The sequence below is a fragment of the Cyprinus carpio genome, chromosome B19 (assembly GCF_018340385.1).
Source record: "Cyprinus carpio isolate SPL01 chromosome B19, ASM1834038v1, whole genome shotgun sequence".
Classification (NCBI taxonomy): Eukaryota; Metazoa; Chordata; class Actinopteri; order Cypriniformes; family Cyprinidae; genus Cyprinus; species Cyprinus carpio.
This window is the reverse complement of record NC_056615.1, coordinates 4,421,164-4,445,670: the sequence shown is the minus strand read 5'-3', so window position 1 is coordinate 4,445,670 and position 24,507 is coordinate 4,421,164. Positions and strand designations below refer to the sequence as shown.

Genomic DNA, 24,507 nt, shown 5'->3' with positions numbered 1-24,507 from the left:
AGCATTTTCAACCGTGGCCCCTAGGTTGTGGAATGATCTGCCTATGTGTGTCAGAGTAGCTTCCAGCCTTGACATTTTTAAATCACGACTCAAAACTCATTTTTATTCATTGGCTTTTAAACCAGCCTGAGAGTTTTATATCCTGCATTTTAATTTTCGAGTTTTTCACCTGTTTAACTTGTGTTTTGTACTCATGTGTTTATAATTTGTCTGAAATTATGTCAGTGTCCAGCACTTATGCTAACTGCGGTTGTTTTAAATTTGCTTTACAAATAAAATTGTATTGTATAAATTGTATTGTATTGACCGCGGTGGGTTGACGTTATGTTGGACTTATATTGAAAAGGGAAACTTATGGGGTCATTGTTTATTAAAGGGGTGGTTGACTGCATTTTTTCTAGGCTTGATTGTGTTTATGGGGCGCAGTCTAGCATGTGTTAATGCTTCGTTTTTAAAGAAACGCATTTTTAACATAATTCACCTTTATTCTACACTGCTCTTTCCCTTCTCTTGTGAACGCTCTGATGATTTCCTGCTTTTATGAAGCTCGTTCCTCAGAAATACGCAATGGGCTCTGATTGGTCAGCTGGCCCAGTGTGTTGTGATTCGCTAAACTGCCTAGAAATGTTATGCTGTTATATATAATTGCTATCTCTTATGTTAGCTTCTAATATACAGTTTTATCCTGATTATAGCTGTAATACAGCAGTATACATGATTGCATTGTAGCATTTTTGTAACATTAAGAAGTGTTTGCCAGCAAGTATTGCTTGCTACCACGGCAACCGCGTGCTCATCCATGTTTAACGTTTCTCGTATTGAGAATCGCTGCTTTAGAACATTGATTGTAAAACTTGTGAATCCATTAGAATCGTTAGAAGACAGAATAATACAGAAGACATAAATAGATTTATTTGTGCACCACTACTTTTGACGGCATGGCAACAACTCTTCCTATTCTCTGAAGCAGCGCAGCCTGGCCCTGCCCCATTTGTTGCATGTTCTTGGGGCGGGGTTTATCAGGGTTTGTGACTTCACCAACCCGGAAAGTAACTCATTGTAGTCCCTACTAGCTGTAACTGTAAATGTCAAACTGCCATAAATTTAAAAGACAATATCTCCGTTTGCATTGAACTTTCAGCATTGTAACTTTGCAGATATTGTTTATGCTCAAACAGCAACATTACACACTAACTAACAAAAAAAAGGGAAATCACAATCATCCACCCCTTGAACTTTACAGTTAAAGTTTTAGTTTCACAAACTACTTAGCACCTTATTATTAAGTCAACGCTTGACTCTGAGTCATGATTACACCATTTCAGGCATTTTATCTGCGTTATATGTTCTGTAAAAAATGTTGGTGGCAGATTTGCGGCATATTCGCCAATGCCAATATATCTGTGGCAGGCTCATATTGGACGATAAAATCAGCAAAACTGTAAATGGGATCTAATAATAATATCTTTTGGCTTTATACAGCTTAATTTCAGCATAAACAAAAACTAAATAAGCTACAATGAATGAAAAGAAGAATTTTCATTTAATTTTCACCAAAAACATTTTGTTAGTCGATAATTTAGTTTACGTGCTATAAAGACAACTTCGAAAGATCTTAATGTTTATTGTGATGTCATTTTTAATTATGCATCATATTTTCTGTTATGTACTTAAAAAAAACACAGGAAAAAATAATAAAAAATGTATAAGTTCAATGCAGCCAGTAAGTATGTATAATTAAGCAAAAATACAAAAAAAAATAGATAAATAAAAAATTAAATAATAATAATTTGTACTTTTATTACATTTCATTTAATATATGAATTGTTTTTATTTTTATTGAATTAATTAATTTTATTTGGACTTCTATGGGAAGCATTGTTTGCTTTTAGACAACAAAATCAAAAGCTGGTTTAAACCAGAAAGCATAATTCTTGATCTGACCAAAATCAAAATGCACTTTAAAAAAAGAAATGACACTGTCATTTCACTCTTGTGGATGACACCTCTCTCCACTGCCATATAATTCATCATACTGTCCCGAAAGAGATTGTATCTTACATAATATCACAGTCATCTCAGTAACCCTGGGGAGAGTCGCATGAACAGCTGCTGTCTCCACTCCAATTAGAGCAAAACCAAGAAAAAAAGCTTCAGTTCTCAAGCATTTCCAGTGATTTCCACTTCAATAAGTTTTCAGTGCCATTTGTGGGTCACTAATTGAATATAGATGAAGTGTTTGTGATCATTAAAAACGCTACAGAAGATAAAATAGAATTTTAATGTCGTTAACGGAATTTTTTTTAGCAGTTAGCAACTGCAGTAGCATGAGTTTTTACATAACCAGCACTCAGAGACTCTCTTGTACAGATGTTGAGTACCGCAGTCCGCATTTATATTAGGTTACAATCATTTCAAAGTAGCGGCCATGCTCTTGAAAACATTTTATGTCTTTCTTGGTCATTCATGTTGGCTTAATAATGGGGAATCTCATTCATAGAGTCAGATGCTGTTGTCGAAGCCAAGCAAGGTCATTTCCTGTCTGTTACTGTGTATGTTATCTCATAGCTTCTGACCCAAATAGCTCCTCATCTTCATTGCTTTCTGGTGTTTTTACAGAAACACTGTGCTGCTGCAGCATGAGGTTAAGTGCCAAGAAAAGTTTAAATGGAGGTGGCTCATCAAAGACAAATTAGCCTTTGTCATGTGAAAAGGGATGACTGAGTCCTTCTGTCCACCCACCGTTTCCGTTTTGCCAGACAAGACTTAAAACACACACCTTTCCTGCCACAGGTCATGTCAGCATCATAGAGATCCAATACTCCAGTAAACTCCAGTTTGTGTGAATGATATTAAGAGCCTGTAGGAGTTTACAGGGCATTATACAGGTCGATAAAATGTTTATAGACAAAAAATTATAGACAATTGTTTGTGCAGCTACAATAATAGAACTTACTGAAAACTTTTGATATCCATGTCACAAGCAATATCAGGTTGTACAGGCATATTTAAAATAATAAATAACACTTACATTTGAGTCAGTGTCTAAGTGTTACAGTGTTTAATGTCAGGTGATCCTGCCTGATGAAGACTTTAACATTCAGAGCAAAGATGAGGCTAGAAGATACAGTTGTCATAGAAACAGTTTCATCTTTTTCGTCACAGCCGTACAAATGTTTCAGCTCAGTGTCAGTGGAGATGTCTTTGCAAAAGTTTCCACCAATAGTATTTTATATGGTAAATACAAACCTACATAGAAAAAAAATCACCTAAAACCTTGTCATTCACAGAAAACCAACTGAACAGTAATCTGTGGTTTCTATTAGTCAGACGGGTCACTGGCACAGGATCAGATCTCATATCTGTATCCTGAAGCCGTCCTCTCATATTTTCTCAGGAGAGTTTGATGAGTCACCGTCTCATTATTTTCTCCGTGTTTGACTCGAGAGCTTGTATCATGTCATCTAAATAGGTCATTATATAAGTTTTCTGCAAACTGTGTCTCTGTGTTTAAATACTTAGTCTCTATACATACTGACCTTTCTATAAGATAATGCTAAAGTAAACCTTTTCAGTTCAAATAATGTTAATGCTGATTGATTAAATGAATGGTGTAGAATCTGACTTTACGCTAGAGCAGTTTTTATTTTTTACAGCAGTCTGTTGTGGCAGATGAACTCAAAATAGACCAAGCAGGACAGTCTTTACACCTCATGTGATACCATTACCCTTGTTTAAAAAAAATGAGCAAACAGGAGTCAATAAACAGTCTAGGGTCAGATACCAAGAAAACAACAGAATAGATAAACGCTTGGAAATGTTAGCTGGGGCAAAACAAGACTTTGCAATGTGTAAGAGTCTGGAAGCAGTTTACATAGGGGAGCTAAGGGAAACACCTGTGCAGGTAATTAGACCTAGGTACAGGGCCGATGGGAAATTAAGTTCATAGGATTCAGTACTCGGGTGATGGTGCCCTCTGGTGATCGGAGAGAGTCACAGAGGCGCGATCTGTGACAGAGCCCCCTCCCTGCAAGCGGCTCCTGAAACGAGGACCAGTGCAACGCTGAGGTCTTCCATGGGGTCTGGGGGCAGGCCTTTCAGGTTGATTTCGATGAAACTCAGTGGTGAGTGCGGGATCCAGGATGTCCTGTGATCTCACCAAGGATCTTTCCTCTGGACCATACCTCTCCCAGTCGATTAAGTACTATAATTCCCTGCCTCGGCGTCTTGAGTCGAAAATCTCCCAAACTCGATAGGCTTCCTTGCCATCGATTATGATGGGAGGGGAGCTCTCCTCTGCGACCTCATCCTGGTCCCTCTCTCCTTTCGGACTACCAGCAGGCTTGAGCAGGGAAACATGAAAGGTAGGAGAAATGAGATAAGTAGTTGGCAATGCTAGACAATATGATACAGGGGTTATTTAAAAGGACCCATGTACCTAGGACTTAACTTTTTGCTGGGAAGTCAAAGACGAAGATCTCTGGATCTGGACCCACTGACCGGGAGCATACTCGGGTCCCCATTCTCCTATGACGATCAGCCTGTTCTCTGACTCTTCGAACTGCTCATTGTAAGTGTACGTGAGCAGTGTTCCATGTCTCCTCACTACTTTGTAACCAGGCATTCACGGCCGGGAGATCTGTAGGCTCCCTGGACCAGGGAAACAGAGGGGGTTGATATCTTAGTACACATTGGAATGGAGTAAGGCCAGTAGAGGGTTTGCGTATGGAATTCTGGGGATATTCGGCCCACATGAGAAAATGGCTCCAGTCATGTTGGTTCTGATGGCAATAGGTGCGCAGAAAGTGTGTGAGTTCCTGATTGAGTCTCTCAACCTGTCGGTTAGCCTGTGGGTGATATCAGGAGGTTAAACTGATGTTGATGTTGAGCTGGCCACAGAATGCCTGCCAAACCCGGGAGGTTCTTCAGGTAAACCATAAAATCGGAAGACCTGTTGTATTAAAGCCTCCGCTGTTTCCAAAGCTGTGGGTAGTTTGGCCAAGGGAATGAATCTGCAAGCTTTAGAAAATCGATCGATCACATTCAGAATGGTAGTGCAGTTCTGGGAGGAGAGCAGGTCTGTGACAAAGTCAATTGCGATATGGGACAATGGACGTTGTGGCAGAGGCAACGGCTGAAGCAATCCGGCTGTTTTTTATGGGACAAATTGGAAATATTGCAAGTGGTGCATTGGTGCACGAAGGTGATCATATCCGCCTGGAGTGTGGGCCACCAGAAATGGTTCGTAACAAGGTGAGTGGTGGTGGTGGTGATCCTGGGATGTCCCGCATTGGGAGTATTATGCACCCATTGTAAAACCTGTTTGTGAACTATGGCACATATGTGCAGTCTGGGGGGCATTCGGGCGGTGATGGTCCCTCCTCTGTGCTGCCGAAATCTCGGTCATGATATCCCACTGCACCAAGGCTAGAATGAGAGTAGCAGGAAGTACTGGGTCAGACGTGGGGGCACTAGGAGAATGATCAAACTGACGAGACAGAGCATAGGTGACTGTGCGATCGATCGATTGGAGGCGTCCACCTCCACAATGAATTCCTGTTCAGGATCTGGATGGTGCAGGATGGGAACTGTAGTGAATTTCTCCTGGAGTTGTTTGAATGCGGTAACACTTTCGGATCACCAGTTTAGATGCTGTCTCCCCTTTTGCAGTAGAGATGTGAGTGGCACTGCCATGATGCTGAAGTTTCGGATGAAACGTCTGTAGAAGTTAGCGAAACATTGTAATTCCTTTACGTTGGTGGGCTGTGGCCAGTTAACTACTGCTTGCACCTTCCCATTATCCATGGTCACCCCCTCTGCACTGATAATGTAGCCCAAGAAGGCGATTTGTGTTTGATGAAACTCACACTTCTGAATCTTTGTGTATAACTGGTTGTCAATGAGGCATTGAAGTACTGCTCTTACATCCCGCACGTGGGCTTCAAAGGTCTCAGAATAGATAAAAATAGCATCAATGTAGACAATGAGATTCTGGTTTAGCATGTCTCGAAATACCTCATTTACAAACGCCTGGAATACTGAGAGACTGTTGGCGAGCCCGAACGGCATCACAAGATATTCATAGTGCCCGGTGGTGGTTGAGAAGGCTGTTTTCCACTCGTCCCCCTCCCTTATCCGAATCAGGTAATAAGCATTGCGAAGATCTAGTTCTAGAGCAGCTGGAACTTATGGCAAGGGATAGCGATACTTCACCGTGATATCGTTAAGACTGTGATAATCGATACAGGGACGCAGACCCCCGTCTTTCTTTTTCATGAAGAAGAATCCTGCAGAAGCGGGGGAGGTTGATGGTCTAACAAATCCCTTTGAGAGTTGTTCCTCGATGTATGATTTCATGCTTCGGATTCAGGTTGAGAGAGGCCCCCGGGATGAGATCGATCGCACAGTCACTTGGTCTGTGAGGAGGAAGCTGAGTGGCCTTTCTTTCACTGAAGGCTAGAGCGAGATCATGGTACTCTGCAGGTACATTCAGGAGGTCTGGATTCTTTGTGCGGGAGGAGATCTGAGTGATCCTAGTGAGAGGATGCAGGCATTCCTGTTGACAGGTCTTGGACCATTGAATTATCTGTTTATCAGTCCATGAAATTGTGGGGTTGTGCTTCTCCAGCCAGGGCAGACCTAGGATTATGGGATGTCATGGGGATTCAATGGTGAACAACTGAATGATTTTGGTGTGCAGTGTGCTCATGCTGAGAGTGATTTCTTGAGTGATGTAATTTATCCATCCGGCACCCAAAGGGCATCCGTCTAACGCTGCCACTGCCACCCGGGATTTGCATGGAAGGAGAGAAAGATTATGAGCTTTAGCGAATGACAGATCAATAAAATTTCCTGCAGCCCCTGAGTCTATTAATGCTATAGAATTGACACACTCCTTTCCAAAGTTCAGTGTGACTGCTAATTCAAAGGATTTCATGGAACAAGGATTGGAACTCACAGCAGCTGAGTCTCGGGATGTCGGTCTGTTAGGACAGGTCGCCCTCATGTGGCCGGATTGTCCGTAGTATAGGCACAAGCGGTTACGTAATCTCCTCTCTCTTTCCTCGGGTGTGAGCCTAGCATAGTCGATCTGCATGGGTTCGGATTCCTGATTTGAAGAGAGAGTTTCGGCAGTATGGCCCGTGTGAGGAACTCGCCGGGATCGCATCAGGTTATCGATGCGAATGGTAAGGTTCATGATTTGATCCAGGGACTTCTCCTCATCCCGACATGCCAGTTCCGCCTGTAAATCTGCACTGAGGCCCTTGCGATAGAGTAATTTAAGCGGGTCCGCGTCCTAACCTGTTTGTGTTGCAAGAGTGCGGTAGGAAAGAGTGTAATCTGCAGCAGAGGATCCTCCATGGCGTAGGGAAAGTAGAAGCTCGCCAGGCTCCTTTCCTCAGGCTGGGTGCTCAAACACTTCTCGGAACTAGCGGAGAAACCGGTCATATGAGGGAAATGACAAGCGTCCCCCTTCCCATAGGGCAGTTGCCCAAACCAGAGCCCTTCCGGTCAAAAGGGAGCAGATGAACGATACTCAGCTGTCCTCTGTAGTATAGAGGTGCGGTTGCTGATTAATAAATAGGGAACATTGCAACAGGAATCCTTTAAATCTTGCAGATGAGCCACCATATTTTACGGGGAGAGACAGATGAGGATTGCTAGGGGACAGGCTCATACTCGGAACTGCCTGAACCGGCGGTGCAGCAGGAGGGACTGAGGCGGCTGCCTGTGTGGTGAGTGCCTGCATAGATCTCACCAACTCCTCGGTCAACGAGGTTAGCTTCATTAGTTGTTGATGGTGAGTGGCCAGCATTGAGGCTTGGGATATCTCGGCGGTGAGACAATACATGGCTGCTGGATCCTGTGTTGGCGAAGTCTTCTGTGATGCAGGTTCAAAGACATTCAGATCCATTTGCATTAGCGGAAAGTCAAACAGGCAGATATCAAGCACCAGCATCAGGAATGTCACAGAATGTCCAGAATCATAAACGGTTACCAGGCGGAGGTCAGGGCAGGCGGCAGACGAGCAAACAGGAGTAAATAAATAGTCTAGGGTCAGATACCATGAAAACAACAGGATAGATAGACGCTTGGAAATGTTAGCCAGGGCAAACAAGACTTCGCAATGTATAAGAGTCCGGAAGCAGTTTACATAGGGGAGCTAAGGGGAAACACCTGTGCAGGTAATTAGTATGGGGCCGATGGGAAATGAAGTTCATAGGATTCAGTACTCGAGTGATGGTGCCCTCCGGTGATTGGAGAGAGCCACAGAGGCATGATCTGTGACAACTGCTATATGAACAAAAGTGTAATAACATTTGGTTTGCAAACACTTTAAATAAATAAGGTGCTTTTTACAGCAGTGTTCCTTTTACAGAGTAGCAGTTAAAATATTTATTGTAGCCTAAATCTCAACTTATAACATTAATGTTATTAAATTAAATATAAAACAAGCTATTTTCACTGCCAGGACATTACATTTTTTATAGAAAATAATATATAGTTTGTTATAGAAAAACAAGTTATGCTTAGAGTCCAGAGCCTCGATTATAACATTATAACAGGCACCTTCCTATTAGAGACCTGAACGATCGCGGGACCCATCGCAGGAGAGTGCGGTGCAGGACAACACTTGATAGGCGGGTAGAGACTTTGCGGGATGCGGGGGAATAATTAGGGTGTGCTCACACTAGGCAATCTTAAACATGCCAGAGCATGTTTGACCCCCAAAGCCCGGTTCGTTGTACTAGTGTGATCGTTCCATTTAGCAGTCCCTGGCTCGGTTGGAAGAGGTGGGCAAGAGCGCAGTTCAGTTATATATAGATCAGTGAGTGTGAGCGCTAACCGCGCTGGAGTGCAGATCTTCTGTTCTGATACGTGCTGCATGATTGCGTGAACGTTTCTAAGCGGCAAAAGCGATAGACCTGTAAAGCAATATATAGTGAGAGGGACGTGTGTTACCGCATCCCATACGACTCAAAATAATAAACCACAAAGTTAAGATGCACTCCACTGTGTTGAGCGAGATGCTTCTCTGCTGTCTTCACGTGCTATCGGAACCTATTTCTAACTTATAAAGTCATGATTATGATCTTGTTGCATTCTTTTCTGTTAAAAATAACAGTGGACAGTGGTTTTTGAATGTTGATGCTTAGCCTGATTAATTTGATCGGGATTAATTTTATCCCCTCCATTGACCCATGATTTGTCTGTATGTGTATTCAGAGCCAGTGAGCAACGGACTTTCATAATAATAAAAAACTGCGTTAATGCACGATAAAATAATTGTCGGCGTTAATCAATTCATGCTTTAACACAATAATAACGTGTTAACTTGCCCAGCCCTAATTTAAAGTGTACAGTACCTGAAGTATACTTGCAAAAGTTCCACTTTAGCACAATCAAATATACTTCAGTTCATCTTTAGTTGGACTTCAGCACAACTTTCGCACAATTAAATTGCGTTAGGTACAAAATTATTTGTTCCAATTTAGCAGACTTTAACTATACTAGTTTAGTATACCAACAGTACAATTGCAGGGTATGTTTATTAAGCTCATAAATATGTAAATGTATTTGCAGTATATTAGCACAAATAAATGTATTTCAAATACATTTTAGTATATTTTTCACTAGGGTATAACAGTGCAAAAAAAAAAAATCAATTAAAAAAATTAATAAATAAAAAAAACAAAAAAAAAAAAAAGATAATTCAGTAAAAACCCAGATGTCTCATTAAAATAATATGTGTATAGTAACATCAAGTTATTTGAGAAATTTTAAAGCCGCCTTCATTTTTAGGTCGTTTTTATTTGTTTGGTGCTTTTGCTGACAGACTGATGTGCAAAAACAGGCTCAGACAGGACTCAGCACTCACAAAGTTTCCAATTTTCTTAAGATTTCTCTTGTTTGGTGCTATGGGTGTGTTTTTGTTGACCAACCCATAAATGTTTGCATCAGCCTGGTTCCTTCAAAAAAACCCAAAAGGATTTTCCATTGGCTTTTGGATAATTGCAAAAAATAAGCTCCAAATAACCAGCAAACATTTATGATTTTTACATATTTTTTGTTTGTTTGTTTTTCATCATGTAATCTTCACAGATGAACAGTTCTATGAATTGTGAAGCCTATGCTTCAAGTAGGCTATAAACAAACTACACTATCTTTATTAGAAAACATTTTCTCTGAAAGTTTGAGTCAGAATAGTTCACAAGAGCAAGATTATAAACATAATGAGGCTGTGAAAGTGACTAGTGATCAGATGAGTATGATGATATTTAATGTCCTCGATAACCTCCCTCAAGTATTACTGATGTATTTTATGTTGTAGAAAAAAATGTGAGTTTGTGATAACACAGACCTTATTTCAGGAATTCAACCAAAAGCCCGGTGACTTCAGGACAGTGCTAAAATGCAACTCATTTCTGGGTTTTGGCATACAAAAATACATCATCATGCCTATGCTCCTCATTAGATGTCCCGTCTTGTGTATGTTGTACCCGTGTGTCTGTCCTTCACCTTTGACCCTTCTCCTAAATCCTGTAGCTGAATCCTGTCCCTTCCTCTTTCTTCCTGTCCCTGTCCTCCTCTCCTTCCTCTTCCTGTATCTCCTGCACCTGACTTGGCTGACAGTGAGTTTACATCTAAAATGAAACACAGGGCTCAGACAGCCACCCCGGGGTCCAACATCACCAAGAGCTCCAGTGTGGGTGGAGACATGTGCTCACTGGGCAGGAACGACGACGATGACGATGACAAGAAGAGGCGCTCCAGTTTCGGAGCCAAGATGGCCGCCATGGTGGGACTGGGGAAGAAAAGTCAAAGCACCTCCCAGCTGGACCCGGAGGGTGAGTGAACTGAGCTGCTACACAAACACAAACATGTGGTTAAATTTACAGAAGCTCCCTGCTAAAACGAACAGGGGTGCATTTCCTAAAAGCATCCTTAGGCAACTGTGGTCGCAAGTTCTGTCATTATCAACCTAGTTTAACAATTCGGTGTTTCCCGAAACCATAGTTCAAATGAACATTCGCAATCAGCATCGTAAACTTACGTGGCTGGAACTACAGCTCTCAACCTGTGGTTAGAAGCATAGTTTCTTGTTGCATAGGGTAATCAAACGTGCCATTTTCCCAGGACACTTCCTGGCCAGGATTTCTATATTGCCTAAATATCCACGTTTTGGCTTTGTTTGCGCTGCACAGACCAATTGTTGTACAATTTTGCTTTTGAATCGCTCTCACGATACTGTGATGTCATACACCGATCGGTATGCTCGGTGCTGCTTCAAGTCCAACACTAATATGTACTAATATGTAAGTATTTGCATCGCTTTGACAGTTCTCTGTAGATCCCAACCTTCTCACGCACCACGATTGGTCGATTACGTAGAATGTATGCATGTTATTGGTCAAACGATCATTACCTTCATTAAGTATGAAAACAGGAAACCAAAGCCAAAACCTGGATATTTTAGGCAATATAGAAATCCTGGCCATGACGTGTCCTGGGAAAATGGCACATTTGGTCACACTATTGTTAGCAAGACATATGGGCTTAAATAAATTATGCTCATGGGCACAGTAAGCTAGCTAACATGCACTACAGACTATTTATTCCATTCTGTCTAAATATAAATGCATTTCAATCTATGTATTTTAGTGCATCCTCAATAAGTAGCAGAAGTTATTCCTCCAGCACATGCATGTGATTTCATTAACAACGGCCCTATGTTGTTGAACTAATGTGGTTCAAACGACGGAGATGTGACTGTTTTCGGGAAACAGTCGTGACTAGCTAGTTTGTTTCAGCAACAATGCATCGTTCTATGGTGGTTAATCAGAGAGTCACGTCGTTGTATGAGAAACACACCCCTGAAGGGTTTTACATATTGGTTCAGTGCTGGTGATGTAGGTTGACAATGCTAGTTTTGATGGTTAAGCTACTGTAGTTTTCTAGGGAAGCATCCAACACACGATAAGATAGCAGGCCACTTCTGGACAACTTTTACAGTTCAATTCTCACGGGCATGATTCCCACGGTCACGGAAATTTCTGTGCTGAATGTACCATTTTATAGCTTTGCTCTACTCTAAAATGTTTCAGTTCAGTACAAAGGGATATCATTTTAGACAATTTTAGGCAAGTTTTAAAACCTTTTTTTTTTTTCACTGAGGTTTGTGTTTATTTGAAGAAAAATGCAGTAAAAATAGTAATATTATGGAAATATTATTACAATTTACAATATGTGTTTGAATATATGGTAAAATGTAATTTATTTCTGTGATCAAAGCTAAATTTTCAGCATCATTACTCCAGTCTTCAGTCAGTGTGACATGATCCTTCAGAAATCATTCTAATATGATGATTTGCTGCTCAAGAAACATTTATTATGATCATCAGTGTTGCACTGATTAATATTTTTGTAGAAACCGTGAAATTATTTTTTGTTCTTTGATGAATAGAAAGTTCAAAAGAAGATTATTTATTTGAAACAGAAATCTTTTGCAACATTGTAACAATCTTTTGTAAATGTGTTTACTGTCATCAGTTTAATGTTTCCTTGCTGAATAAAAACTATTATTTTCTTAAAAGTAAAATAAAATGTAACTGACCAAAAACTTTAATGTGTATATAGTTCTCTTTTTCTGTCTTAGTATTTTTTGTCTTGTTTGTAGTACAAATATTTAATCATTCTTGAAGATGCAAAATGGCTTAAGATATTAAGGCTTGTTTTCTGAAAAAAACATATCAAAATGTTGTTAATTTTGGCTAAAACAGGAGAAAAAATTGTCTGCCAAATGTGGCAACAAAAATAATATTGTTTTGCCTTTGAATTAAGATCATATTTTTTTCCCTTATTGGCAGATACTTTTTCTTGATTTAAGCCAGAACTAACAAAATATATATATATATATATAAATATAAATATATATATATAATATATATATATATATATATATATATATATATATATAAATAAATAGTATAATATATAATAGTAAAAATAATATAGATACATTTTTTAGTTATTTTGCTTCTCAATGAAATGCATCTTGATTCAAGAATGTTTAGATTTTAAATTAGAAAACAAGACAAAAATACTAAGAAAATATATTTTTTGCAGTGTAGTGTTTTGGAAGGTGGCCTTTTATTTTATTTTTATTGGCTTTTACTTTATGTAGTTCACACCCCCGTGAAACTCTATTAATTTGCCATGAATAAGGATGTCTGGTGGATAAGATGCTTTGCTGATGACCTAAATAACAGATAAAGAGAAGGCCATGTTTGGACGAGGTATTTTGCAGAGCATTCAGTTCTATTGTAAATGCAGGTCATGCAATCAATATGCACCGATTCAGCCTGTTTAAACAGCCCAATCTACTATGATGTGGTTTCTCTAGTGCTGTCAGTGAGAGTTAGTCTGTTGTGTTTAATGCGGCGTTTATCAGCACAATGGCTTCGAGCAGAAGCTCTCACGTTCCACTCTTCAGATAGATGTGGAGGAACCGTGAACAAGCCTGAATGTTTTTCTAGGCCACAGTGTTTGTTATTGTGGAGATGAATGGGGTCTGGTTGTCTCAAGGTCTGTCACATTTCAATATTCGGACTATGACGTGGCAGCTGCACTGATGCCAACGCCATCATGGATTGCATGTCAATCTTTTCAATTGCTTGTGATTTTCTGAAAAATGAAGGTCTTTATGGCATGTATGATTCCATCATGAACCCTAAACATACATGAAATCTTTCCATTGTACAAAAGGTTTGTTATAATGTAAAAAATGTTCTTCATACTAAGAAATAACTAAGATTTCTTCATACTTAGGAACCGATCACTGAAAGGATCTTTGGGGAACCAAGAATGGTTCTTCTATGGCATTTACTGGCGAAACCCAAGTTTGGAAACTTTGGTTGCATCCATATAGAGTAAACATCAGTATTTCCATTACCAACAGCACATCCCATCTGATACAAATGTTGCTTTTGTACCAGCACAACGTGATATTTTTATATTTTTCTACACTTTTATGCACGAGCTGGCTTTGCGCATACAGCTCAGCCATTCAGATCAATCAGGATCATTAGGATCCAGTTGGACCATGCAGTCAAACTGGTACAATTTATTCATAAAACTGAATCTGAATAGGTCCGTGTTCATTCATTCATTCAGCCCTGTGTAATATATATATATAATCACTGCCAGTAGAAACTCATGTAGAAGTCATGTGGTGCAACTACCATGCAGAAAAAATCTAAAACAGGAAGAATTGTCATTGAGATGGCACCTGCAGAGCCCCGCAGTCAAGAAAGAAGAAAACACACACACACACACAAAAAAAACCTTTTTGTGATAAACCAAGCATCATTTAGGTTGCAAAATGTCACATAGTGCAACTACCCAAAAGCTTGATATTTTCATGATATGTATAAAAAAGATTAAGATGTACTGTATACACTAATGTGTTCAAAATATAAGAACAGTATTTTATTATTTTTTACTTGGTTACACCACGACATAAGTCATTTAAAGCAATAATTCACCCAAAAATGATAACGATGAATGATTCAAAAAGACATTTTTCAAAATAGTCATGCAGGTTTGAAACCGCATAATGGTGAGTAAATGATGAGAGAATATTCATTGCTTTTCAGTTATAAATACTTTGAAATAATTATCTCTTTAATATACAGAATCAAAGTTTAAAAAAAAATAAAATAAAACCAGTATGAATACAATTTTCTTGATAATTGATCCTACTAATATGAATAACTGCAAATTAAAGAACTACTAATCACTAAAAAAGTGTAATAGGAAAAAATGAAACTTTGCCTTTAAAAAATCTTTAAAAAAATATTCCTTTAACGTCCCAAAATGACCTCCTGTTCTCTCTTTTTCTGAGAAAAAGCACCATGTCATTCAATTTTTCCATGGTGGAAGTTGTGACCCAGTGAATTGCCCATCTGAACACACACACACGCACACACACACACACAGTGATATGAGCTAGCTTTGAGGAAGTGCATGTCCCTCTCTACATCTCACAGACAGGATTCAGGGGTCCCACTGGTGTAATCATGCCTCGCGCCCCGCTCTGCCTCATAAAGACCTGCTGGGATGGGATGGATTGAATCGGATGCTCTGCGTAGTCGTGTGGTGAAATCTAAGATCAGACACACTGGTCAAGGCTTCCCTTTAGATAAAGTAGATTTACAGCATGCGAGGGGGTAAATTGGCCTCACAGATGCCCTGTTGCTGTCTGTTGAGGGAAGATTGTTGGGTTTAAAAGGGCTTTGCTCCTGGAGGAACTTCCTGCAGCGCTTGCTTTGATTTGACTGGTGAGTTGAAATAATGGATGCAAATGAGCACTATTTCAGTTCATATAAACTAACTGCTTGAATGACGCATCTGTGCTGGAAAGAACACAGTGTTTATGGCTTTGTGTAAAGTTTGTACAATCAGACAACATGCTTGCATGCATTCCCTTTTATGACTAGGTGTTGTATGTAATGTTTTGACAGTACTAAGGCATAAAAATACCATAATATATTTTTGCAGATATTTAGGAAACATGCCAGGTTCACATCAGAAAAACAGTGCTACAGCCAGTTATTCTGCTATTAAATGTGTGTTCTGTGTCGGAATGTCTGTTTTTGTTTCGGTCTGTGTGATTCCGCCCACTGCCAGTTTACCCAATAGTATTTAACACCCCGGGTTGCCAGTTGGTGAGAAAAACAGCATATTGCAGCCATTGATGCTAGAAAACAAACTGGATCAGAGATTGCAGATTCTACCTGACCTAAAAAGCCTCAGCATTCATCTAAAAAACCTTTATGACCAGAGGAATGTTAAAACACGGGAAAATCAACTCAACATTCAATGTAGGGTTCATTGCTCATTGTTCTTGTTTTGTTTCCTCAATCTGGCAACCCGTTGAGTCTGAGGAGGAGGGAGCCGGAGAGACAGCTCTCTTCAGTATTTTGAATTTGGACTGCAATGCCCATTTCAACCATTAGTTGTCAATACGTTACATACTGTTACATACTGCACATTTGTGTCATTTACACACCCTCAGGGCTTCATTTGTGCCGGAACCAGCTGGAGCCAGATCGGGCACCTCATTTGGCAGATCCCTCTCTTCACGCCCCAATGAAAGACGTTCGTGCTAACTTACAGCATGCATGTTTCATGAAAAAGCACATATAATAATGATAATGTCAATAAATTTATCCCCTTTAAATATAAAATGATAATAAAAGTATGAAATTAGATATACGTGTTATCCATGCCAGGTTTTATTTCCACAGTAATGAACTACATCTGTAATTGGTGGACACTGATTTGTGTATGTGTGTGTGTGAGGGCAAGGAAAGCTTTATCGGAAATGCGTATCAATGGCGAATTCTCTCTTTTTTAATTTTCTTTCTTTCTTTCTAGTTTGTTTGTTTGTATAGAAAAAATACTAGCTTTTTTACTTTGTACATGAACAGGTACTTACATATAATTAAAACCTCAAAACTTAATAGATAAGTTTAAATATTACACACAACTACATTTGCTAGTTTAGTGATACAGTTCTTAACACAACATATTTTACCAAGCATGTATACAATATTTCTTACATTTAAACTCGTTTAATAAGAATTTAAAGAAGTTAAAATTAAACAATTAATCGTCGCGAAAAGACTGATGTGACCCATTTAGGTGACTGACATTTTGTCCCTTTAGTTTGCTTTGCATAAAATAAAACGATTTACAACAATGAAACATACACAAACCTATATTTTACCAAAGAAATGCAAGTCGGCTGTACTGAGAACTACCTGAAGCGGATGCAAAATATCCACGCTTGCCAGATCAGTCACCCTGCTTTGTTCCGGGATCTCGAAATTTACAAATTAAAAATTTAATTTTATAATTTGTTTTACAAATTACAAATTAAGCACTGCACACCCTGGATTTGTTCCAAACCTGTATGAGTTTCATCCCTTTGCTGAACACAAAAGAAGATATTTTAAAGAATGTTAGCAATCAATCCGTTGCCGGTAGCCACAGAGTTCTATAGCATTCCATACTACGAGTTTCTTCTGTTAAAATTAATACACCATATCTGGTGATTGGTTAAATCACCAAAACTATTTGGTTACCAACATTCATCAAAATATCTTCTTTTGTGTTCAGGTTTGTGTTTGTGTTACGCATGGCTGTGTACCTCCAGCAGAATCTCTTAAAACAGGTCAGAGAATATTTTCATGGCATCAGAGCTGCTGCAGTAGATGCAGTAATGATTCACTCTCCCGCTGTTCAGATCAACATGTTTCCATACTTAACAGGCTCGTTCTCACTCCCAGTGCTCGCTCCTCACGTATTTATAGATTGTCTCTTTTCTGTTTCCTGCCAGATCAGTCATATACTGCTAAAAATACATCTCCTCATTCCTCTGATTTTCACACACAGACACACAGAGTCTGGAGGAGGATAGATACACTGGCTGTGTACGTCAGTAAGGCATGATGTAAAATCTGCACATGCCTCTGGAGTGGTGCTTAATGATATATTAACACGAAACCACAAAAAGAGTCAAATACTTGTTCTTGATTACATTCTGGATTTCAGTTAAAGCCCTTAATATTAGATACACACTTTTTGAATTGATTGAAACTAGATTTTTACAATATCTGAAGAAATTGAGATCGGTGCTTGCCCAAGGTGGGGTGTTGTGGGCATGATTTTGTGGTTGCTGAGGGCATTTAAAGAATTAGTTCACTTTCAAATTAGAATTTCCTGATAATTTACTCACCCCCATGTCATCCAAGATGTTTATGTATTACTTTCTTCAGTCGAAAAGAAATTAAGGTTTTTGATGAAAACATTCCAGGATTTGTTTCCATATAATGTACGTCAGTGGACTCCAAACAGTTAAAGGTCAAAATTACAGTTTCAGTGCAGCTTCAAATGGCTTTAAACCATACCAGACGATGAATAGGGGTCTTATCTAGTGAAACGATTGGTCATTAAAAAAACAAAACAAAATTGTATATAGAGAATATAGAGAAATATAGCATTACGTCAGTGATCCTCTGCAGTGAATGGGTGCCGTCAGAATGAGACTCCAAACAGCTGATGAAAACATCACAATAATCCACAAAATCATAATTAAGATGTTTTTACCGTTAAACCATCGCTGGCCAAAATGAGTTCATAATCTCTGATAACGCTTCCTTAATCTTAATAATACATTTGTTAATCACAAACACACAGCTTTTGCTTTTCACATTCAACACACACATACCACTAGTAACTACTTCCAATGGTTGCTGTTTGTAATGTCTTTTTAATTGCCAAAGGAGCTCATGTTAGCTGAATTTTTATGAATCGGTTCATTCAAATAGTTCCTGTGAATGAACCTATTGCAAAAAGAATCTTGTACTGTAGCTTGACAAACAACCAAAGTAGCTTTCAAAGGAGATAAGGAAACAATGGCGTCATTATACACCATACAAATAGTGCAAACCAATATCCATTAGCACTTTGCTAAGCTAAAGGCTTTATACAGTAAGTACTAAAAATATAACATTTAAATACTGGCTAAAATTGTGTATTTTTGTGAAATATTATGGTATAAATCAAGCACAATTTTGACTACCTACATTTTAAAACAGCCTGTAGAGTTGTGCACACCTATAGGTGCATGTAATAGGGCCTGTAACCTAAAATAGCCTTTTGCTTAGTTGCCAAGCCTTTCTAAACACCCTGTCATGGGCTGTTTTACAGGATTGTGTAAACCACTTGCTGTGGAATAATGGACTTGCGTTTACAGTCCGTGTGGTCCGGCTGTTAATAACACACTGACCGCTCACTACATCCATCCTTTCCCGTGGGTCATAGGTCAACACGAGCCAATATTTCAGCACATGATATGATGGTAAAGAGCCATTTTAACACCTTGTTGTTATTCAAGAGACTATTTATTGGAGCATTAAAGCTCTCCCAAGTCTTGCATTATGAATTCGAAATGAGGAATTTTCCATTCATTTGTTAGACAGATTCTGTCAGGTTTATGTTTGTCTGTATTCCATTTATAGCTATACTGCATTACACACACAACAGAATATTTGTGGTATTTTTTTTAAGACATTAATATTTTTTATCCAGTAAAGATGTATTAAATTAAAAGTTTTGAAATGTTTCTTCTTCAGCAAAGCTGCATATTAGAATGATTTCTGACTGATCATGTGACACTGAAGACTGGAATAAATTCATATTTGATCACAGGAATTAATTAAAATAAAAAATATATACATTTAATTAAAGTGAGCACAGATTTGGAGCATGCCATGCTTTATACACTATACTGCTGTGTACTCGCTGCGTCTTACATCTGAAGACATGAAGCCCTACAGGTGTTTTACCTCTATGCATTCACACTGTCTGTGACCTTGGCTTAAACCAGCATCCTTTCAGTTTGCTCTGACACGCTGAGACCACACAGTGAGTCTAATGTCAGAGAACAGTCTTCTGTGTCTGCACTATTGCAATCTTAGTGTTTAACATAGACGGCTATATATTTACTAGGCGGTGGTTTACATTACAGATTTCAACCATCTAGTTATTTTTAGTACTTCGATGGTATTTTAAGTTTGTTGGATTGTGTACTTGAAACGATACAAGAGAAACGTGCTGGGAAGTGTTGCGCTCTGCTGGATTTTTGTGCAGTACATTATTTGTGTTACTGTCTGACATGTTGAGGTTTGAGCAGTGGTATGAGTCACAACTGTATTCTTCAGACTTTAATAGGAAGGTTCTATTTTAAGCTGGTATTGAGCAGGGTGATGATTTCAGCTTACACACAATATGATATTTATAGCTACAGCAGTGTACATTTTGTCTCCCGTTTAAGCTGAAGGTCCTGTCTTCATTGAGGTACATCCAGTGTCTGTTTGCCTAAAAACTCATCATGGAGGGAAATGTCAGGTTTTATTGTCATCTCATGCCAAGTAATATTGCAAAATATTATTACATGTTATATAACTGTTTTCTATTTGAACCTATTTTAAAATGCAATTTATTCCTGTGATCAAAGCTGAATTTTCAGGATGATCCTTCAGAAATCATAATATGATGATTTGCTGTTCAAGAAACATTTATTATTGTTATCAATGTTGAAAACAGTTGTGCTGCTCATATTTTTATGGAAACTATGGGAAGTGTGATTTCAGGATTGTTTGATGAATAGAAAGTTAAAAAGACTTTTTCAAAAATGTAAAAAAAAAAAAAAAAAATCAATGTAAAAGTATCAATTTAATGGATCCTTGCTAATTAAAATGATTAATTTCTTAAAAAAAAAAAAAAAAAAACAACTACTGGGCAGACGAATAAAAATATGTATGCCCAATTAGATCTTACTAGTTTAAGTGTTTTCCAGCACTCATCTCTTCCAGCTGCAAGGTTAGTTTAAGGAGTATATGGCAGATTGACTTCATGTCTGCCACCAGCTGTTGTTTCTGTTCACTCTTCTGTACATCTGTGTCCACAATACAATGCAGTCATGTAGCATTTCATTGAAAAATGCAGCTTTTTACTGAAAAAGCTGCATGAAAACAGTTGAATTGTTGTCACGCCACTAAATAAATGTAATGAAGGTAGTAGCTTTGCTACTTTTAACCACTTCCCAACACTTTTGTGTGAATATAAGTGTCAGTGTAGTGGCTGATGAAGCTGCAGTCAGAAGGCAAGTCATGTGCATGTGTTTGTGTGCGAACATATCTCTAGGCAGAGCTCTGAGGGGTCTCTTAGTTTCTCTGCCTCTGATTGGCCACATGCACATGCCACCGTCTGCCCCTCCCACCCCTTAGATGAAGTAACGCGCTGCAGAGGAGACAGTCAGACAGTCATCCTCACCGCATATCGACCTGAGAACTAACAAGACTCGCGGCTGCTACCGATGAGAGGCTTTGAACACAACCATACCAAACCTGTTTCTCCAAAACCGTCTCACAGCATCAGCTCTACTCGTCTACCATCCTCTTTCTGTGTTGTTAGAGGTGTTTGAGGGTGCTGGGGTGGTAAAATGGGCAGACAAGGGCAGGATGGCAGCGCCGCTCTCCCCAGCATGCGAATGCAGCGCTCACAGAGCCGGCTTAGCCTGTCTGCCTCCTTCGAGGCACTGGCCGTCTACTTCCCCTGCATGAACTCCTTTGACAAGACAGACGGAGGTAAGAATGAAGCCACATGCCAAGTGTGACAGGCGCTGCTATGTCCAGTTCTTTTGAAAGCTTTTTGTTAGCACTGAATTTTGTTGTGAATGGTTTGTGACCAACTGAAAGCCAGAAGAGCTGTGTATGATGTGTGATTTATAGATAGATAGATAGATAGATAGATAGATAGATAGATAGATAGATAGATAGATAGATAGATGATGTTGTATATCTGATAGATAGATAGATAGATAGATAGATAGATAGATAGATAGATAGATAGATAGATAGATAGATAGATAGATAGATAGATATGTGTATAATCTGATAGATAGATAGATAGATAGATAGATAGATAGATAGATAGATAGATAGAAGAGATATGTTATAGATAGATAGATAGATAGATAGATATATAGATAGATGGATAGATAGATAGATAGAGATAGATAGATAGATAGATAGATAGATGGATAGATGGATAGATGTATAGATAGATAGATATATAGATGATAGATAGATAGAGAGATAGATAGATAGATAGATAGATAGATAGATAGTGTATAATCTGATAGATAGATAGATAGATATATCGCCAGATGATAGATAGATAGATAGATAGATAGATCGATAGATAGATAGATAGATAGATAGTGTATAATCTGATAGATATATAGTTTAGATAGATAGATATATGATAGATAGATAATAGATGATAGATAGATAGATAGATATGTAGTATAATCTGATAGATAGCTAGATAGATAGATAGATGATAGATAGATAGATAGAATAGATAAGATAGATAGATAGATAGATAGATATGTGTATAATCTGATAGATAGACAGATAGATAGATAGATAGATAGATAGATAGATAGATAGATCGATAGATAGATAGATAGATAGATATGTGTATAATCTGATAGATATAGATAGATAGATAGATAGATAGATAGATAGATAGATAGATATGTGTATAATCTGATAGATAGATAGATAGATAGATAGATAGATAGATAGATAGATAGATAGATAGATAGATAGATAGATAGATAGATAGATAGTCAGATAGATAGATAAGCCCCCCTGATAGATAGATAGATAGATAGATAGATAGATATGGCATGCTCAGGACTGTGCTGCTGCTCAGAGTGGCAGACTGAAGCCCCCTGGTGGTCATAACATATCTTTGTTTAAGCATCTCATTCAGTGGTTGTTGATGTGTTTTTCTTACAGGGCGAAATATGTAATGTTTTCAGATAAAAATACTTTCTCTGACCCAGTTTGATGAGCAGAGACAACAGTAAGAAACCATTTGTAGCGTGAACACTATTGCTCTGTGGCACTTACAGAACATTGCTGTTTATTTGATAGTTCGACATGTTGACATATGGCAACTCTTCTGCTGCAAGTTTGGGATGGTACTATATGTTTGCCCAAGCAACGGCAGTAGGTGTGGAGTGGCAGTGTTATAGCCGAGACCAGCTCATTCAAGTCAGAGTCCAGGCTGAGACCTGAGTAGGTTGAGTCTGAGACAAGACAGAAAGAGGAAGAGGCTCTGAATGATTCCTATGGTATGAATGAAGCCTGGTTTCACGTCAGTGTCACGTGACCCTCCGCAGCACACAGTGATAGACGATTGCACTAAGAGACCTTGTGTGTGAGTTGATACAGTCCACATAACATATCTGCAGATTTGTAGTACTCAACACTGAACTTGATACCGATTTAAGGCTGAGTCAGAATCAAGAAGGGCTCGAGACACTCTTTGTAGAAGTGTCACACATTTACTCATCTTCCCTTCCCTTGTTGTCATTTTCAGAGGAGGGTAAGAAGAAGAAGCCGGTGCGTCTGGCGATCCAGCGGAGCGTAGAGACTGGTTTAGCCGTCGAGATGAAGAGCAGGATGACACGGCAGCCCAGCCGAGAGACCACAGAAGAGGGGGAAAAGGCAAAACCTGGAAAGTAAGTACTGTAAAATCTCCTTCTGAATACGATGATCCACATATTCCTAAATCACATGATGCCATCACCACTGGTAGGAGGGTTTTGTGTCAGTGATGATGTCTTGTCAGAGGCTATTAGCACCCGATTAATAGATGTTCTGTCCGTTGTCTGTTCAAAGTCTAATCTTCCCTGGAGTGAAGATCTCATCAGATAGCCAGTTCACTGAGTTTTTGGATGGTCTTGGCCCCGCCCAGCTCGCAGGGAGACAGACACTGGCCACGCCCCCAATGGGTTAGTATCATGGCTTACTGTTTTCTTTTGTTGTTCGCATGAACAACTCTCTCTGGTGTTGAATAAGACACTGTAAAGCTCAAAGTATATTTCAGTTTTGTCTCACATAGTTCCATTTCATCCATGAAACCCTGAAACATCATCCATGAAAAAAGACTATGGCTCCAACTGGTTTTAAGATGTGTTTTCAGTGACCCGATCACAATTACTATTTACACCATTTACATGCATCTCCTGTTACCATTTGTGTTGGAATTTCGTCTAGACCAGGGATGTCAAAACCTACTCCTGGAGGGCCACTTTACAGCAGTTTAGCTCTAACGCTAATAAACACACCTGAACCAGCTAATCAAAGGCTGCATCAAAAAACCTAGGCAGCTGACTTGTTGTAATCCGGCAATGACTTTGCAGGTGGCGTTTACGCAGGAAGGCACCTCACGAAACTGATTTCGGACATGCTTCTGAGGCAGCAGTTTAATGATCTGCAACAAAATAGAACGAGCTTTGGTGATATCTAAGCCAATATTCAATTACTATAATACTGATTTCTCGCTAGAAATAACAAAAAGTGCAAAAAGTTGATCAGAAAAATACATTTCCACTAGGGGTGTAACGATACACGTATTCGTACTGAACCGTACGCATTACAAACCGGAAGATTCGTCTATCGGTTCGGTACGCTTTATTGTGAAATATAAGACGATGATCTTGTATTGACTAAATACATATATTGTCAAAAGACGATGATCTTGTATTGACGATAGCCAGAGATATTGTCCAAAAACAACAAATATTGGCAAAGAGGATTTGGTATTTCCAATTAATGTAGCCCTATTACATTCTTATTTTTATTTATTACTTTTGTTATTAAATTAAAATGACAATAAATTTGCCCCGCAATAGCCTAATTACAGCATAACTGACATGCTACAAGGATAATATTAGGCTATTTACTCTTCAATTATAATGTTTTTAAAAAGGTCTTTTAAAACAGGTCTATTATAGCCTACAAAGAATAACTGTCCTTTATACTACGGGGCCGTTGAATGCTTGAATCTGATTGGCTG

At 38.8% G+C, this 24,507-nt stretch overlaps 1 protein-coding gene across 1 annotated transcript in view; it reads left to right on the top strand.

Annotated features, from left to right (window-relative positions):
- The window catches only part of LOC109062646 (regulating synaptic membrane exocytosis protein 2-like), a 145,124-nt gene that overhangs the window by 117,226 nt on the left and 3,391 nt on the right, over window positions 1–24,507 (top strand). Inside the window, exons 33-35 of the mRNA XM_042745430.1 lie at window positions 10,636–10,850; window positions 23,026–23,167; window positions 23,328–23,440. Coding sequence (XP_042601364.1) covers window positions 10,636–10,850; window positions 23,026–23,167; window positions 23,328–23,440 — 470 coding nt within the window. The remainder of the gene's footprint in view (window positions 1–10,635; window positions 10,851–23,025; window positions 23,168–23,327; window positions 23,441–24,507) is intronic.